Source organism: Rhincodon typus, chromosome 34 (genome assembly GCF_021869965.1).
Source record: "Rhincodon typus isolate 14 chromosome 34, sRhiTyp1.1, whole genome shotgun sequence".
NCBI lineage: Eukaryota > Metazoa > Chordata > Chondrichthyes > Orectolobiformes > Rhincodontidae > Rhincodon > Rhincodon typus.
Genome location: NC_063365.1, coordinates 7,646,824 through 7,665,673, shown reverse-complemented (window position 1 = coordinate 7,665,673; position 18,850 = coordinate 7,646,824). Strand labels below are relative to the sequence as shown.

Genomic DNA, 18,850 nt, shown 5'->3' with positions numbered 1-18,850 from the left:
AGTCATAGCAGGCTGAATCGTCAGAATGCTTGAAGATGGAGTTGACTGGCCAGCTTTTGGCCTTTGGCGAGGTGCTATTGAGGTCTCTGTAGTCGGTACTGGATCTGTAAGCCTATAGAAGGTTTTTATGAACAGTAAATTTATAAGTATCAACTTGTAAAAGGCGACATTTTTCCCCCCAAAACTGGGGCACAAAAGTGTGGACTATAATTTGAAAGGCATCCGGAAATTTACCTTTAATTAACACTTTACAATGGAACAAAACTCAAATTTAGCGAGACAATGCAATGACTGGTCTACCTTGCCCTTGGTTGAGACTTTTTAGCAGCAACTTCACTAGATTTTACTGGTATTGGCATTTTCACTGGAATCGGTACATTCTGGAAAAAAGAAACACACCTTGAACATATCGGTCCTTCCTTCACATAATATAAGATATAAATTTTTAAATATAAAATACAGAATGTTGATTCAAAGTTAAATCGTCTCAACAGGAAAGTAATCAAAGTGCTTGAGTTTGATGAAACTTGAAATGAAAGAAAATGCTCCAAATTTTGAGTTTCAGTCTTTCTCCAAACTTAGCTGCAAAGATCGATCAATTTGAAATACTTCATTTCCTAAGTTTACACTTACTTTTATGAAAACCCAACATACAGAATACTCAGTGCATGTGTTGAGGTTGGTTGGCTCGCCGAGCTGGTTTGTTGTTCCGCAGACGTTTCGTTACCGTGTTTGGTAACATCCTCAGTGCAGCCTCTGATGAAGCGTCGGTGTGTTTTCCCACCTGGTTTTTAAACTCTGGGGTCTGTTGCGATGGATTGCCTCACTTCCGGGTTTCCTCCGTTGTGGAATGTATACGGGGCCGAGTTCAATGTGTTTATTAATAGCATGTTTCGTGGAGTGCCATGCTTCCAGGAATTCTCGTGCTTGTCTCTGCCTAGCCTGTCCCAGGATCTTGGTGTTGTCCCAGTCGAAGTCGTGGTTCTCCTTGTCCATGTGGATTGAGATGAGTGAGTATTGGTCGTGTCTTTTTGTAGCCAGTTGGTGTTCATGTACTCTTGTTGTTAGTTTCCTTCCTGTTTGTCCGATGTAGTGTTTCTCACAGTCTCTGCAGGGGATCTTGTAGATGACATTGGTCCTGTCCATGGCGGGGAGTGGGTCTTTAGTTCGGGTGAGCACTTGTCGTAGGGTTGATGTGGGCTTGTGTGCCACTCTGATTCCCTGCAGTCGTAGAAGTCTTGTGGCGAGTTCTGATGTGTTCCTGATGTAGGGTAGTGTGATGAGTGTGTCGGGGCGTATAGAATCTTTCTGATGCTGTTCCTGTAGGCATCTCCTGACCCAGTTCTTTGGATATCCATTATCCTTGAACATTTGGAAGAGGTATTCTTCTTCCTCATGGCGTAGTTCTATGTTGCTGCAGTGTGTTGTTGCCCTTTTAAATAGTGTTCGCACACAGCTTCGTTTGTGTGTTTGGGATGGTTACCATTGAAGTTCAATACCTGATCTGTGTGCGTGGCTTTTCGGTGTACTTTCGTTTGCAGCTCCCCATTTGTCTTGCGCTCTACCATGACGTCCAGGAATGGGCGTTGTTTGTTCTTCTCCTCCTCTCTGGTGAATTTTATTCCAGTGAGGGTGTTGTTTATGAGTTTGTGTGTCTCTTCTAGTTTGGCCGGTTTAGTGATGACAAAGGTGTCGTCTACGTAGCGTATCAATAGTTTAGGCTGGATTAGCGGAAGGGCTGTCCTTTCCAGTCTTTGCATCACATTTGTCATCATTAAACGTAACGTAACCATCCCAACACACACAAACAAAGCTGCGTGCGAACACTATTTAAAAGGGCAACAACACACTGCAGCAACATAGAACTACGCCAAGAGGAGAAGGAATACCTCTTCCAAGTGTTCAAGGATAATGGATATCCAAAGAACTGGGTCAGGAGATGCCTACAGGAACAACATCAGAAAGATTCTACACGCCCTGACACACTCATCACACTGCCCTACATCAGGAACATGTCAGAACTCACCACAAGACTTCTACGACTGCAGGGAATCAGAGTGGCACACAAACCCACATCAACCCTACGACAAGTGCTCACCCGAACTAAAGACCCACTCCCCGCCATGGACAGGATCAATGTCATCTACAAGATCCCCTGCAGAGACTGTGAGAAACACTACATCGGACAAACAGGAAGGAAACTAACAACAAGAGTACATGAACACCAACTGGCTACAAAAAGACACGACCAACACTCACTCATCTCAATCCACATGGACAAGGAGAACCACGACTTCGACTGGGACAACACCAAGATCCTGGGACAGGCTAGGCAGAGACAAGCACGAGAATTCCTGGAAGCATGGCACTCCACGAAGCATGCTATTAATAAACACATTGAACTCGACCCCATATACATTCCACAACGGAGGAAACCCGGAAGTGAGGCAATCCATCGCAACAGACCCGCGTTTAAAAACCAGGTGGGAAAACACACCGACGCTTCATCAGAGGCTGCACTGAGGATGTTACCAAGCACAGTAACGAAACATCTGCGGAACAACAAACCAGCTCAGCGAGCCAACCAACCTCAACACCCACAACCCGAGCTACAGATCTACTCCAAAACCTCAGTGCATGTGCTTCATGAACCATCTTTAGACTATTTATTGAGCTACAAAAAAGGAATTCTCTAAATATCTCATGATCAGGATGTGCACAGTGAAACAAAAACTTACAAATAGCCACTAAAATTACATTGTAAAATCACAAATATAACAAGGATCAGCAAACTGGCTTATCAATTTGGTTATAATGTAGATAACTGACTTGTAACTTTTACATCAACCACATTCATTAGAATGCGCGTCTCAAGCTAGATAATTTAGCATCATCTTCACTGAACTGTCAAAATAGGCTCTACACAAGTTATTCCTATCAAAGGATTCTTTGTGGCTATTAATGGAACCAAGCAAGCAAACATACTTACACTAACATTCTTAACAGGGCACATCCTCCTTGACATCCTAAATGTGAAGAAAGAAACTTGATAAATATCAGGTCTCTTGTCTGGATCTGCCTCAAGCATATATCCTGCAAAAAAGCAACAAGTTAAATTCACCAATGAAAAGTTAGGTAAAACAGCCAAAAAGATTGACCAAGAAATTAATCTGAAGAGCTGAATACTTACGAATTAAACAATGCATTTCACTGGAATACTTAGAATTATCTGGAATTGTAAAATTTGCATCACAGATAGCAACTTGGCTTTCTCCAAATGGCAAGGTAAAAAAGCAAAGTTTGTAAAGTAAGCATCCAAGGGCCTAAAAGAGACAAATAAGAGAATTTATCTAAAAGAAATGGTTCAACTTTATTACAAACAGTAGATCAAATTAATTCTGAGAATTCAACTGAGATGGGTAAAGCACATAGGAACAAGTAACACATGTATTCCTAGAAACAGATCAATTCTTACGTACCCATATGTCAGCTTTAGTAGTAATGGATTTTCCACTGTAAAGGTTAACCATTTCTGGTGCTCTGTATGACAGTGTTGTATACCTGAAAATTAGAGCAAGATTACTTACTGGTATAAAACAAGCACGACATTTTGTAAAGACCACTGCCTTTCCCCACTGTTGGCTTATTGTACACCATCACAGTACGTTGACTTGCGTTTAGGCTACTTTAGTTAGAATACTTCGCATTTATATGAAACATTTAATGTCTATCATTCATAGAAGCTTTAGCCAAAAGAAATTTAAAACCACACCACAATAGGAGAGATAATCAAATACTTAGTTAAAGAGCCGGGACTTAAGGACCATCTCACAAGGAGGAATGAGAGAGATAGAGTTGAATAGATGTAGGGAGGAGATTCTAAGATTGGTATCTGAACAGCTAGATACAGGAACAATGATTGATGAAGATTAATTAAGAGGCTAGAACTGGAGGAGAACAGAGATCCCATGGCTGTAGGAGATTATAGTTAAAGAGGGGGCCAAGGTCGTGGACTGGTGGGGGGAGGGGTAGCAGTGGTGGTTCAGGATTTAAATCAAAGAAACTTTTAAAATTGAGCTGCTGCCAAACAAGAAACCAGTGTAAGTTAGTAAGCATAAGGAGGATGGGTGAACAGGATTTGGTAACTGTTAGGGCATGGGTAGCAGAGCTTTGGATACTCAAATTTAAAGTACAACACCAGCTATGAGAGCGTTGGAGTTGTCATGGCTAGAGTTAATAAAGACATAAGCAGCTGAAACTCTCATTTATAAATTTAAACAGAGGTGGAATCCATTTAATGATGGAAGAGGAAATGGAAACTCAACTCAAGGGAAAATGGATGGCAATACTGAAAATGAGGTGGATAAGCTTTAGACTGTAGCCAGGGTGAAAGAAATAGTTGATGGCTTGGGACCAGATTGAGGCTTCAACTTTCCAAATATTTAGTTGGAGTTAGATCTGTTCATCAATTCTGGATATCTGACAAGCAGCAGGATGAATCAGAGGCACGAAAGAAATGGAGGGAAGTAGTTGCAGGTTAAAGCTCGATGTCATACACGTGACTTAGTCATTATAATTGAAGTGCTGAATTTGAAAATATTCCTCCACTTGAAAGTTATAGAAGAACCACCTAGATTAAAACAAAATAGCAGGTCAGTGATTGGCATTTCTTCCATATCTCTTTTGATTGGCTAAGCAGTTTAAATCAACAGACAATATTACAGCTGAACATTAAAGTTTGGAGATTCACGTAAAATATTTAACACCTAAATTAATTAATTGAATAGAGTTGAGATGGCTGGACATTAATTAATTGAATAGAGTTGAGATGGCTGGACAGGCAATGTGTTGGTGCTGTAGTATATGCGAGCTGGAGGGTGCTGGAGTGATCCACAGTGAACACATCTGCAAAAGGTGTTGGTTGAGGCTTGAAGAATTTCAGCTAAGAATTCTGAGCAGATACTGTGACACACCAGGGAGGGAAGTGGTACTGGGACAATGATTTTGGAGGCAGTCACACCCTTCAATGTAATTACATCAAATTTGTCCGTGGTCAGGCACAGGAGGGTGTGACTGTGAACAAGGCAGGTACTGGGATCCAAATTGAGCTATGGAGGAGCCTCAGTCAGTGCCCATATATAATAGGCATGAGGGTCATGCTCCTAGTATGGATGAGAGCACAGAATGCAGGGAGGGTGAGTGAACTGTCCAAGCATCATGGTACAGAGTGCCATTCACGTGGAGGAAGAGAAATAATGTGCTAATAAGATAAGAGAAATGAATGCGTGGCTCAAAAATAGGTAAAGGAGATGTTGATAACAGTCAGTGGCACATTGGCATTGGTACTGGTGCAAATGGGATCTGTACCAGTGTAACCGTGTTCTTGCTGACCACATAACCAGGGAGACAGAGAGGATTTTAAATTTAAAAAAGGGGGCAGAGGATCAAACTTGGGAACATACGGTAAATCAAAGAATAAACACAAGTCCAAACAGTGGGTCAACCTACAGAAGATGGAGTGCAGTGTTTCATAAAAGCAGCTCACTAGCACCTTCTCAAGGGCAACCAGGGACAGGCAATGAAATTGCTGGCCAGCCAGTGATGCCCACATTTCACGAGTGAATAAAAAAATTATAAACAGACTGATCTAGAAAGAAATATAGTTCATAAATCATTAACCAACAGATAACATTAAAATTTATAAAAAAAGAACAAAGCTAAAGGCTCTAAATCCGAATGCACATAGCATTCAGAACAAAACAGATGAACTGAAAGCACAAGTAGAAATGAATAAGCATAATCTGGTAGTCATTATGAACACATGGGTGCAAGATGACGCAGGTCAGGACCTGAATCTTGAAGAATACTGGACATTTAGGAAGGGCATGAAGGTAGAAAAAGAGGGAGGGGTGCCTTGGGTAGTTAGTGATGACTGACTTTCAAGATACCAGATGTGCAGTTTGGGAAGAGATGAGAAATGATAGAGGCAAGAGTAACTTGTGGGATTGATATACAGGTAACCTAACAGTAACCAAATAACGGGTGGTTTATAAAGGAGAAAATAAAGAGAGCTTATCAGAAAGGCACAGCTATAAATCATGGGAGATTTTAATCTACCTATCTACTAGAAAAGTTAGCTTGACAAAAGGAAGCCTAGGTGAGGAGTTCATAGAATACTTTCAGGACAGTTTCTTAGAACAGCATGTTCTGGAGCCAACAGGACAGTAGGCTTTACTGGACCTGGTTTTGTGCAAGGAGATATGATTCATAAATGATTTCATGGTGAAATCACAATTGTCGGTAATGCAGGTGCGAACAATCCCATCGTTAATTCACGACAAGTCCCATCAGTTTGAAAGATAACAAATGCAACTCCTTTATTCAAAACGAAGGGAGACAGAGAGCAAGAAACTACAAACAAATTAGCTTAACATCTGTCATAGGGAAAATTTTAGAAATTATTAAAGTTATAACAGACCACTTAGAGAAGTTCAGGTAAATCAGGTAGAGTCAACATGGTTTTGTAAAAGGGAAAACATGCCTGGCCAATCTTGGAACTTTTTTTTGAAGGGGTAACACATCATGCAGTTTAAGGGGAATTGATGAATGTACTGCATTCAGATTTCCAGAGGCATTTGATTAGGTACCACAAAGGTTGTTGCAGGAAATAAAGGGGTAGCACATTGATATGGATAGAAAACTGGCTAGCTAAAAGAAAGCAGATAGCAGGTGCAAATGGGTCTTTTTCAGGTTGGCAGGATGTAATGAGTTCACCAAAGGAATCAGTACTGGGACCTCAACTATTATTATTTTTCAGTGCCATAAATTGTAAGTACTAATACATAACTCAGGAAATCAGTAACATTACTAAAAATGACAAAGCCAACATGCATGGAAGAAATAAGTTGTGGATCAACTGTTAACCGTCGTAGAACCAAAGTCTGCTTTGAAGATAGCATTTTTAACTAATTTCAGTCTTTTTTTGACAACATAATTTAAAAGGCACATGATTTTAAGAGAAGAACTTACTTTTTTATTTCTTCTTCAACTGCACTGACACCTTCAATTTGAGGATGTATGACTCTGTTTGTTGCACTTCCAAAATCACAGAGGACATAACTACCACTATCATGAAGTAGAAGATTTTCCACCTAGTACAGAACAGAAAGCAACTTTTTTTTGAAAATTCCTTGCACACAAGAGATTTGAATTCAATCTTTCTCAAATAATTCTCACCTTGAGATCTCTATGAATAATTGGTGGTTTGCACTGATGTAGCCTGGCCACCGCTTCACAAATATCACAAAATATTTGCAGCACCTCAATTTCACCAAAGCCAGAATGCAATCGTTGATTCATTAAGTTGACCACTTGACCACCTATGACAACAATAAAGCCTGATGGATTAAAGTGAACTTTTGATTTGTACTGAATCCCAGCAATACTAATTTACTTAATGGCATTGAAACATTGATCTTTATAGCCCAAGGTCTGAACTTTTCACTTTCAATTAATCACTTCATTTTATCCTAGCTTTTCATAGGTGAACAGGAGGGCAAAAACTGAAGTGTGAAATACAGCTAAAACTAAAGAGAAAAAAAGAATGTTTGCAGCATCACAAGTAGTAAGCAGGGAGAAGTTGAAACTTTTAAAAGTCAAAACCAATAGACTGAAATAAGATGACGAGCAGAGCAGAGTTAATATACTCATTCATTAGAGATGGGAAGAATAAAGCGTCCTGCATTGACAGATCTGCCAGCTTCAACAATCAACCAACCTAGCCAAGCCTACACGTGAACAAACTTCTAGGATGAAAAGTTTTGTATTCCAGAGCATCAAGGCTGTTTAGAGATGACGCTTGAGAAGTGCAGACAATCGTTACGAAGACGCCATTCAATACTGGAAAAATATTACTAAACTAAAACAAATTTATTTATTTCCTTCTAAGAATCATTAGGCCAGGTAAATACAGACCTTTAGGCCTTTATCAGTAACTGCTAAACTATGGAATTGAGTATTAGGAGGAAACAGATACATAACTGTAAATAACAATCAAATTGGCCAGGGAAAGTGAACATCTCGCAAGATAAACCACATTAATGACTTCTTTGAGACTCTGATATCCTAATGGTGGAAAGTCATGTGATGCAGTGCATTTAAATTTCCTTTAATAAATGCAATTGATCAAAAGCTAAAAAGTAGTTACAATTCATGCTCCAAAACAACGTGCGTTAGAAGCAAGCTGTGGAAAAAAAAAATGATGTTCGTTCACAGAAGACAGTCCACACTTGGGTTGAGAAGGTAACTCATCAGTGCTCTACAAATTCAAGCTGGGAATTTAAAGAGTTCCGATTGATTGCAGTGATCTAAATTCAAAAATTCAAAACAAACTCATCATTGATGATTATAAACTAGGGGCAGTTGTCTCAGAAATTGACTGGGAATCTACATAAAAACAAAACAGTTAAGATGAAAGTTTAAAAAAACGCTGCAGATGAAATCTAATACAGACAACTGTAAGATATTACAGATTGAAGTTAAAATGGACAAAGAAGAAATAATTGAAAGATATAGCAACATCGCAGACAACAGATGCTATATTTAATGCCAAATTGCTGTGTAGTAGCAGCAACACATCATTAGATCCTTTGAGGCAAAGCTTAAAGGTTAAAAGTAAAACTGCTCAGCATTCCAGTAAACAACATCCTACAGTAATGTGTCATGTTTGGTCACATACAGAAAACATTCAAGGCATAATCATGAAATAGACAGAACTACAACCGTGACTCATTCTGGTAGAGTGAGATTGTTGTTCTTTGTTTTATTCTTTGACAACAGCAAAGATAATGCTACATCAAACAGCTTAAATGATACATGGCATAGATAAATTAAATCTGACATATTCCATCCATGATATTAGGAAATTGTACACAATAGGGTAGTGAAACCAACATTTTTGTCACTGATGTAGAACAAACTGCAATGCTGCAGGGGCTCTAACACAAACCTTTACCAACACTGACTTTTTTGAAAGGTTTCTGCATGAATAACCTGAATGAGTGAAGGTTCTGCTTACCAAAATTTGATAAAGTCAACCCAGACAGCTTTACCCGAACAGCAGGTAATATCTGAATAATTGTAGGCGCTTAAGTATTTAACACTCCTGCCATTATGAAATAATTTACAGACTTAATCCAGAGCAATACCACTGGAAAGAAGAATTTGCAGGGTAGATCACGGGTCAAAATCAGGCAGGACTGGTTGCGAAATGCAGAATCATTGGATTCTCGACATGGCATTAACAATGACTATTAACCAAAATAAGAAGACTAACATGCAAACAAATTAGGAAGAGACCAGTCACCCCTCAAGTCTGTTCAACTAATCAATAACATCATGGCTGATTGGATTGTGTCCATAACTCCACCTTCTGTCCTACGTGTAATAACTGCAGATTCCCTCCTGAGTTAAGAATCTATCTATCTGTCTTAAAAATATTCATTGGTTTTGCTTCCACCACCCTCTGGAGAAGTGTTCAAAACTCCTTGCCCTCAGAAATAAATCCTCTTCATCTCCCTTCTATATGGGCAACTCCTTACTTTTAAATGTCCTGAGAAAGGGTCCAATCTGAACTGTCAATTCTCCTGCTCCCTTGATGCTGCCTGACCTGCTGTGTTCCTAGCTTCACGCTGTTTGACTCCCCCTTATTTTTAAACACTATGTCCCTAGTTCTAGGCCCTCCCATGAGAAAACATCCCTTCAGCATCTGCCCAGTCAAGTGCCCTTAGGATCTTTTATATTTAAATAACATTCCTCCTCATTCTTCTAAACTTCAATGGATACAAGCCCACCTATCTAATCTTTTCTCCTAAGATAACCCCCTCAATTATGAATCTTCTTTGAACTGCTTTGAGTATATTTAGACCATTTGTTAAATAACACAACCAAAACTATACAAAGTACTTCAAATGTGGCCTCACTAATACCCTGCACAACTATAGCAAAACATCCCTCTTTACATTCCATTCCCCCTGCAATAAACAACCTACCATTGCCTTCCTAATCACTTGCTGTGCCTACTTGTAACCTTGCACTTCATATACTAGGACACCCAGATCCTCTTGTTCTTAGAGTTTTACAATCTTTTTCCGTTTAAATAATTTTTTTTCTGTACTCTATGAAACTGCACAAGTTCGCATGTTCCAATGTTATGCTCCATCTACCAAATTTTTGACCACTCACTAACCTATGTCTCTTTGTAGATTCATTCTGTCCTTTTCACAACTTATTTTCCTATCATTGTGTCATCAACAAATTTAACAATCCTACATGTGAAACAAATTGTAAATAATTGAGACCCTAGCTCCAATCTACAAATTTAGCCTATAAATTCTTTGACTAAGGACTCAACTGGACTATCTTTTTACATTATTTAGTTAATCACAAAGAGTTTTCAACTATTTAGTTACAATTAGATTAGATAAGCGATCCTGAATTTTATAGTATTACCTGTTGCATATGACCGAAAACAGCAATAGCATTCACCATGTTCCATTTCTATTTCCATTTTATATGCAGGAACAAAGAACAAGAATGAAGAAAATTACAGCACAGGAACAGGCCCTTCGGACCTCCAAGCCTGCGCCGATCCAGATCCTCTATCTAAACCTGTCGCCTATTTTCCAAGGATCTGTATCCCTCTTCTCCCTGCTCATTAATGTATCTGTCTAGATACATCTGAAATGACGCTATCAGGCCCGCCTCTACCACCTCCGCTGGCAACGCGTTCCAGACACCCACCACCCTCTGCGTAAAGAACTTTCCACGCATATCTCCCTTAAACGTTTCCCCTCTCACCTTGAAATCGTGACCCCTAGTAATTGAAATGCAATCATAAATTCTTCCAATTGAAGGTATATTTCAGCATTATATTGAAATATTAATCTGTTTAAGACTTTGTCTGGAAGTATGTAAATACTATCATTTTATTTTCTGTAATTAGGACCGTGGAAGGAATTGGTTTTTAAATGAGTGACAGAAACTGCGTGTGTGGTGTTTACACTGTTGCTTTGCTCAAGCAGTAGGGGAAATGTACTGAATAATATATCGGCACATGCTAAATCTATGCAATGTGTAGATGGTTGCATCTTCAGCTGGAGATCAAGATAGAAAATATATACCAACCTTTTTGACAGGGTGAAGCCTCCAAGTAACAGCATTAAATAAAAAGGTACACATGGGCATAAAAGACAAAATTGTAGGTAAGTTAGTCATGTTACTGTTTGCATCTTTTGAAATGTTAATTACACAGATTACAATGTAATGGCTGGAAATACCACTTTTTGTATATATTTGTAGTAAATGTTGTATATTGGTAGATAGATGCGCAGATGTCAGAGAAACTATTTAAAAAATAAGATATTAACAAACCTCTGCAGTATTCCATTAGAATCAGGACCTCCCATACATCACTGGCATTTATTGAGGTAACACTGGAGTCCAAGTAGTTAACAATATTTTTATGCCCAGACAGATCTTTCTGTTTACAAATAAAAGTAAAATATTTCAGTAATCTAAGAAAACTTTTAACATATTGAAAACTTCATGTTTCATTATTTGAACTTAATGAACAAGGTACCAAACAAAGTTTGGAAGCAGTGACAAGTGAAATATATGGTCACATAACCCTTCACTTTTAGTCGGTTCTGTCTTATTTTTCATTCATTCAGGGGACACATACTTTACTAGCTTGGCCAATATTTCTCGCCCATCCCTAGCTGCCCTCAGGCAAGTGGTGTGCTGCCTTCTTAAACTACTACAGTGTATTTGGCGTACATATACTCACAATGTAATTAGGAGAAGAGTTCTAGGAGTTTTCCCCAGCAACACTAAAGGAATAATGTTACATTTCCAACTCAGGATGTGGAATGGCTTGGAAAGGGATCTTGCAGGTGGTGCTGTTCCCATGCATATACTGCCCTTGCTCTTCAAAATGGTCGTGATCATGGGTTTGGAAGGTGTTAAGGAGCCTTGGTGAATTTCTGTAGTGCACCTTGAAAGATAGTATGCATTGCTATTGTGGACAGGGAGCAACCTTTGTAGATGTTGTGCCAATTCAGTTCCTGGTCAATGGTAACATGCAAGATGTTGAGAATGTGGATTCAGCAACGGCAATGCCATTGAAAGTCAAGGGCTGAAGTACAATATTCAACTACATACGAGAAAAAAATACTTCTAACATAGGGTCCACTGCCAAAAGAGTATCCCATATTTTCAGCTTACAGTTTTTGGCAGTTTTATTTCAAATAAGATACTGTAATTAAAAGTCTTTTGTAGCAATGTGCCTAATCAAGACACCATTTTTCCATTCCCAATTGCCCAGAGGGCAGTTGACAGTCGACCATGTTGGGTGTGGAGTCACATGTAATCCAGACCTGGTAAGCTTAGCAGTTTCCTTCCCTAAAGGACATCGATGAACCAAATTGTTTTTTTCCTGATACTTAATAATGGCTTCATGGTCATCATTAAACTTTTAACTCCAGAATTTTTTTTCTTTAAGCAAACACACCCTAGATTATAGAATTTGATTGTTGTTTAATGAAGGAAGCTTGCATACTGTGAAGTGCTTGAAAAGTTCCAGATGAAAACTTTCAGTTTGCAATACTAGGTGAACACAACTTTAAAATAAAATACAACTTGTGTGCTTCATCAACACCACCAGAATTCTAAGCAAAACTACGCTGCTTATTTTTCTCCTTCCTAAATAATTGGCCAAGTGTAGTTTGTATTGCCTGCTTACTGACTTTCTTTTATTTGCATTTGAGGGGAGGCAGCATCTTAACAGTAATGTCACTGGGAAACATATGTTCAAATTCCACCATTTTAAAACTGCAACGAAAAGCTAGCCTAATGGCAACTATTTAAACACTGTTGATTGCCATAACTAAACCCTTCCAGTTCAGTAATGTCCTTTAAGAACTCTACCACCCTTATTTGGTTGGCCTACATGTGACTCCAGACCCATGTCAATAATGGTTTGGCTCTTAACCGCCTGGTGAAATAGCCAAGCAAGCCATTCAGTTCAAGTGTAGTTATGAACAGGCAATAAATGCAGACCTTGCCACTGACAGCCACATCCCATGAGGAAAGAAAAATAATCAGTTCAAAAGAAAATAATTCACCACCAAAATTCCCCATAAACAAACCTCACAGTCATGTTCTAGAAAAATATAACTCTAAGGAAAGGTTCATTATGATTCTCTAAAGTACAAACTATTAGCAAAATATGACATGCAAATACATCAATATTTTTGCTCATGACTATTTTTGCTCTTCTGTGGAAAATCTGCATTCTCCTCTCACTTCCCAACCACTCCCATCACTTTCCTTCTACTAATTTCCAAACACAGCATGCTGATTCACACTTGGGGTCATGCAGCATATTTCTATTGTAATCTTAAAATAATTTTATCCTCTGCAAATCAGAAGGTCTATTCTTGGCTCTGCACCTGATGACCACATCCAAACAAACTGTTCCCAAGGGTTCATATGGAGAAGATCACCAAATTCAATGTTCAAGGTGCAATCAGGCAAGTGGAATGAGGACTACTTGACATTGTGGCAATCAGCAAAACCGACATCTTTCATTAAGAGTTCAGATGTGGTGTCAATACTTTTTTTTCCCCCCTGATTGTGACAACAAGTGGATTGGCATGGTTGGCAAAATATTGCTCCAGCATAATTCACCAAATGGTGAGATGCAGACAGAGAAACTCTGACAGATGCAATATGTAGTTGCCAATGTACAAAACTTTATAGTACAGTACTCTATGTATTTCTTTCCAATATTATTAAAATGTTGGAAGTCAAAGTTTAAAAATTGATAAAAGCTTTGCTTCTTCCAACACAGACATGTCCAAGATCTTCTCATCATGAGATTGTTGTGAAAAATCAGAAAATTACACATTTGAGAAATAATGTCTCAGTAATGTTAATTGCATCATAAAAACAAACTAGTCATGGTATTGAATCATGGATAAGGGACTCTGTGATACAAGTTTGATCCAAATTTATTTTTTGCTTTTCAATAGTTTACAACATTTGGATTGTTTCTAATTTGAATCTGAATATTATATTAAATGTATGAAGTTTTAATAGAGAAAGTGGGACAGGGAGAGTCTTCGCTAAGTAAATTGAAAATTTAATTGTTGCCTGGCTTACTACCCTATCTCTACCCTAGGTTAGATGAAGAATCTGGAGATACAATTTTAGCATTTTTGAACTGCAATGCTTTAAATTTGTATGCAATTTAGACAATTTTTTCTTCACTTTCTGCAATATCATCTAGTTCTATTTGCTTTCACTTTGATTTATGGTATTATTTCTGTGCTTGGCTTTAGTTCCACATGGTTCAATTTCTAAAAACTAATTTGCTCCTTTTTCCAGACAATCAATAAGAACAGGGGAACAGTGCCTACAAGCAAAGCAATTTGGGAGATGCTTATTTTACTGCAGAGGAAACAAATGTTATTTTCATGTAAATTATACGGAAAGGTATTTGGTATATCATATTCTCCTTTGGTCTGCTTTTTTTCTCCCCATACCCATCTGTCAGAACTTCATGTTCCCTTCTGTCTGGACTTTCAACGTATAAAATGCTTTCAGCATTCATCTTCTTTGAAGAAAAAGACAGGCCCCTAGATCTTAGTTATTAGCTTCTGTGATGTAAACTGTGTGATTTACATTCATATTTTTACAATCATTTATTCCAAGTTGAGTTGGCAACCCACAGATTTTCGATGTCTCTGAAGGGATAATTAACTTGTAAGTATTTCTGTAGCCATGGGGATTCCTTTTTTAAAAAAAAAAACAGTTTTGAGGCCTGGCTTTAGAGTGAATAGATTTGTGTGCATTGTAAATGACTTATGTTTATTTTAGATTGTTTTATGAACCTACAAGCTAAATAATGGCTCTTCAAGTTTTGTTGAAGACTTCTGGAATTTGTGTTTTTTAAAAAGGTTGAGGGAAACACTCTCAGCTGAGAAAGAGGGGACTTGTAGTTTTTAGTTTTGACTGCATTTCGGATAGTCCTGAGAAGTCCTTGGAACAGGCTATATATACACCAATGCTCCTGAAAAGGAAGGAGTATACAATGAACTATATGACCTTAGAGTGAAGAGTTAATGTTTGTCCCAGACTGGAGTTGGGATAAAACCCTGACAAGATTACTTTAAGCTGAGTTGCTCCAGGTAAAAAAACTATTCGCAGTTCCAAACTAAAAGTTGAAGTCACAAGTGACTCAAACCTAATGAGGTGTTAGATATAAGAACTTTTGTGTAAATATTGCACAAGTGGTGTTTTGAGTCCTGTAACAGGGGTGCATTTCAGATACTGTACAAAAGTTGTTTTATCTCTTTCCAATTTTTAAAGCAATGTTTTGCCATTAATAAATACTTCTAAGGTGCATTTAAAAATCTTTGAGTATGTCATAGATAGACTGTTTGATTTCTCTATTTCATCAACATTTCCATTGTTAACAAAGATAACACAGTGTGGAGCTGAGGAACACAGCAGGCCAGGCAGCATCAGAGGAGTAGGAAAGTTGAGTTCTGGTTTGGGACCCTTCTTCAGAGAAATGAAATTCTTTCAGCAGGAGGCCACTTTGGTAAAAACCAAGCAAATCAAAATATAATCCATCAAGCCAGGTTGCTGTCTGGGATCTGAACTTGCTCAGTAACATCAGCTATCAGCTTGCCACCTACCAAAATTGTAAATTTATTTCAATATTGTTAAATCAAGGAAACTTCCAATTTATTTAAAAAAAAACACTGCTACAAGTTGCTGGAACAGAAATCCGATTTTCCACTTTTATGGTGACCATCATTTTTCTTACCATAACGGCAATTTCTTGCTTACAAACTTGGAGGTCATGTTCACTGTTTACATACATGCGTTTCAGAGCGCATCTTACACCGCTGTGAGTCTTGACTAAAAACACTATTGCAAATCCACCTAAAGAAATGAAAAACAATATGGTTAGAAAACCATTACAGATAATGAAATTCAATATCTGTGTTGTGCAGTTTTAAATTTTACCACATTCACACTAAGTTACCAGGTAATTAATAAATACCAATGGCTTTCAAATACTCATACTGTATCTTTTTTACTTGGGCACCTGAGCTCTGCACCAAACTAATGACCTATAATTAGTAACTGGTGATAACTGGTGCAAAATTTGGTCAACAAATTAATAACAGATCTGGCACAATAACTCTCAGTTTTAAGTAAGTGTCAATTACAACTCCTGCATGAACATTTCGAGAAAGAATCAGATTACAAATACTTACAAGGGAACTTGAGTGCAAGGAAACTAGCACCACAGAACTTAAAAAGTAAACACAGCCCTCAAGGCAGGGAGTGCAAATGGTGTTAGTGTCATAGGTGGTGTTACTGCCAGTGTGAAGAATGGTGAAATCTGTGTGAAGGCCATTACACCTGGAGGAGCTGCTACCTTGGTCACATCAGGAAATGTAAAGAACAGATTTTTGTGTGAATTACTCAAGAGCATACATGACCACTATAGATGCTAAAAAGCCTGAACTAACAGTATGCGTGCACGTGTGTGTGGTGAGGGGGCAGGGAGTGGTGAAGAGAAAGAAGTGGAGGGCAGAAGGTGTCATGAGAAGTGACAGCTGCAGTATGTTTTGGAGCTGGATTCTGAATGATCTTATGATCTTTCCCTGCTCAGGATCTCAGCAATGAAAAGGAGATTGCAGCCACTGGCTCCATAAGGAACAAGAATGTATCTTATAGGCAGGATGAAGCAGAAATTTTCTACCTCTCAAGGAACCCTTTGATGTTTCCCTTCCCGATTGTTATTCTTTACTCCATTCCTCCATAGCCAGACCTGTCTGTGGCTGCACATCCTCTTCCCCCTAATACAGCATCTTTAATGCTGCAAAGCATTCCAAGCATTTTACAGTAGGATTATCAAACAAATTTTGCCAACATGTCACTTCAGGAGATATGCCAGAAGACCAAATGTCATTTATACACACAGTTTATATTATGGATCTCAGATATTGAAAGGAACTGAGTCATTAAAAAAATGTGCATTAAAAATGGAGAGCAGGCTCCCATTCAGACTCATACAGATGTTAGCAAAAACAAATTAGACAGTTAAAAAGTTAAGGCTCTCTTCATTACTGTTAAAGCTCAATTCTCTGACAGAAGACTTTGACACTAAGGATTGTTAAAGTTAAGAGTAATAGGTTATTTCAACTGGTTGGTGTGATGCTTGAAGAGGTACAAATTTAAAAGTCACAAAATGCCCATGTCTGAAAAATGATCTTTGGAGTGGGTAGCCAAACCATCTGCTACAAAACGTTGTTAAAATAGAATTTGTTAACTCTTTTAGATCAGAATTAGATTGTTAAAAGAGGAGGTTATCAGGAGCAAGGAGATGGGATTAGACAGTGGATTGCAGCAGAATATACCACTGCAGACCTGATGGGTTGAACAGGCTGTTTCTTAACTGTAACACTGATAAATGCTAGATTTACCTATTGGAGATAAAACCTTCCTTTACATGAACTTATGGTTTATAATAATGGTTTATAACAAATAAATAGGACAATTATAATCCTAGTCTTTACAGGGTGAGAGGATTATCAAATTTAAAAACTTCAAGTAGGTATGTGTCCTTTATCTAAGTTAAGTGCTCCCTACATATGGGATAAATCCCATAAAACCATTATTGGTCATTATAGATCAATGTTTTCTGATCTAATTTGCTTTTGAAGCTATTCACTATACAACTTGTGAAGTAGCCGCAAGTTACAGTAATTCTGGTTTCATACATCCTGTAATCAATGAACAATTGCAAAGTCAATCTTCAATTCTCCAACTTTACAAAAACATATAGATCAGCATGCATGAGGAAAACAGCAGTACGAACAGCCGAGCAGCCACTTTAAAGTTAAAAGCGGGAAGGAATGTCACCATTTAATTAAAGCTTCGCAGATCTAGAGTGAAGCAAAGCATCCAGCATGAACAACTGAAAAAGGAAATCCACTCCACAGATTCCAAAGTCTTTTGGACTTCAGTTCCAAGTTGCACTGGTAAGTTTGTGGTAATTAATAAACTGGAAGGGATATTCCTTCAGACTGATAAGTTACACTGGTCATGTTTCAACAGATAACTGTTGTTATGGATTCTGAAGAAATAGTAGATGTTGAATTCCAAAGCATTTCATTGTCAGATAATGGGTCATATTACATGATGTATATATATCATGAAAAGTATTTTGAAAACACATTCTCAAGCTGACAAAGGATATATTATTACATAAACTAAATTAAATATTCCTTTTACTTAAAAGTATTTCTGTCCCTTCCCCATTCCACCTTAAAATCTCAAACAGTCCAATTTTTCTTTAAATGATAATGATTTTTACTAGAACAAGCTGAAACAGAGATCAACTAATCAACACCTACCAGGCAACCACCCCATTAAACCGCAGAAAGAGTATTCCCATTAACTTTTTAACACAACTGGCAACGCCGTGCCACTTTAAATGGCAGAGCAGGCTTGAGGGACTGAATTGCCTACACTTGCTTCTAGTTCTTATGATCAAATACTTCAGCCTCATCTGGAACGGATATGCTGGTTCCCACATCATTGACATGATAATATTTGTGAAGCCTCCCTTACCCATTGTGCACTAACATTCATTGATGCAGCAGGACTGCAGAGTTGATCAGTTAGTCATGGGATCAACTAACTGCAAGTTGCATGATGCTTTTGCTTTTGGTGTGCAAGTGGCCCCGTATTGTGGACTCACCAGTTT

General features: G+C 38.2%; 1 protein-coding gene across 1 annotated transcript in view; it reads right to left on the bottom strand.

Annotated features, from left to right (window-relative positions):
- Positions 1-18,850, bottom strand: part of LOC109917756 (AP2-associated protein kinase 1-like) — a 90,582-nt gene that overhangs the window by 57,254 nt on the left and 14,478 nt on the right. The window contains exons 2-10 of the mRNA XM_048616177.1: positions 15,893-16,011; positions 11,431-11,539; positions 7,237-7,379; positions 7,030-7,151; positions 3,480-3,561; positions 3,191-3,323; positions 2,990-3,093; positions 301-380; positions 6-112 (exon numbers count right to left, since the gene is read on the bottom strand). Coding sequence (XP_048472134.1) covers positions 6-112; positions 301-380; positions 2,990-3,093; positions 3,191-3,323; positions 3,480-3,561; positions 7,030-7,151; positions 7,237-7,379; positions 11,431-11,539; positions 15,893-16,011 — 999 coding nt within the window. The remainder of the gene's footprint in view (positions 1-5; positions 113-300; positions 381-2,989; positions 3,094-3,190; positions 3,324-3,479; positions 3,562-7,029; positions 7,152-7,236; positions 7,380-11,430; positions 11,540-15,892; positions 16,012-18,850) is intronic.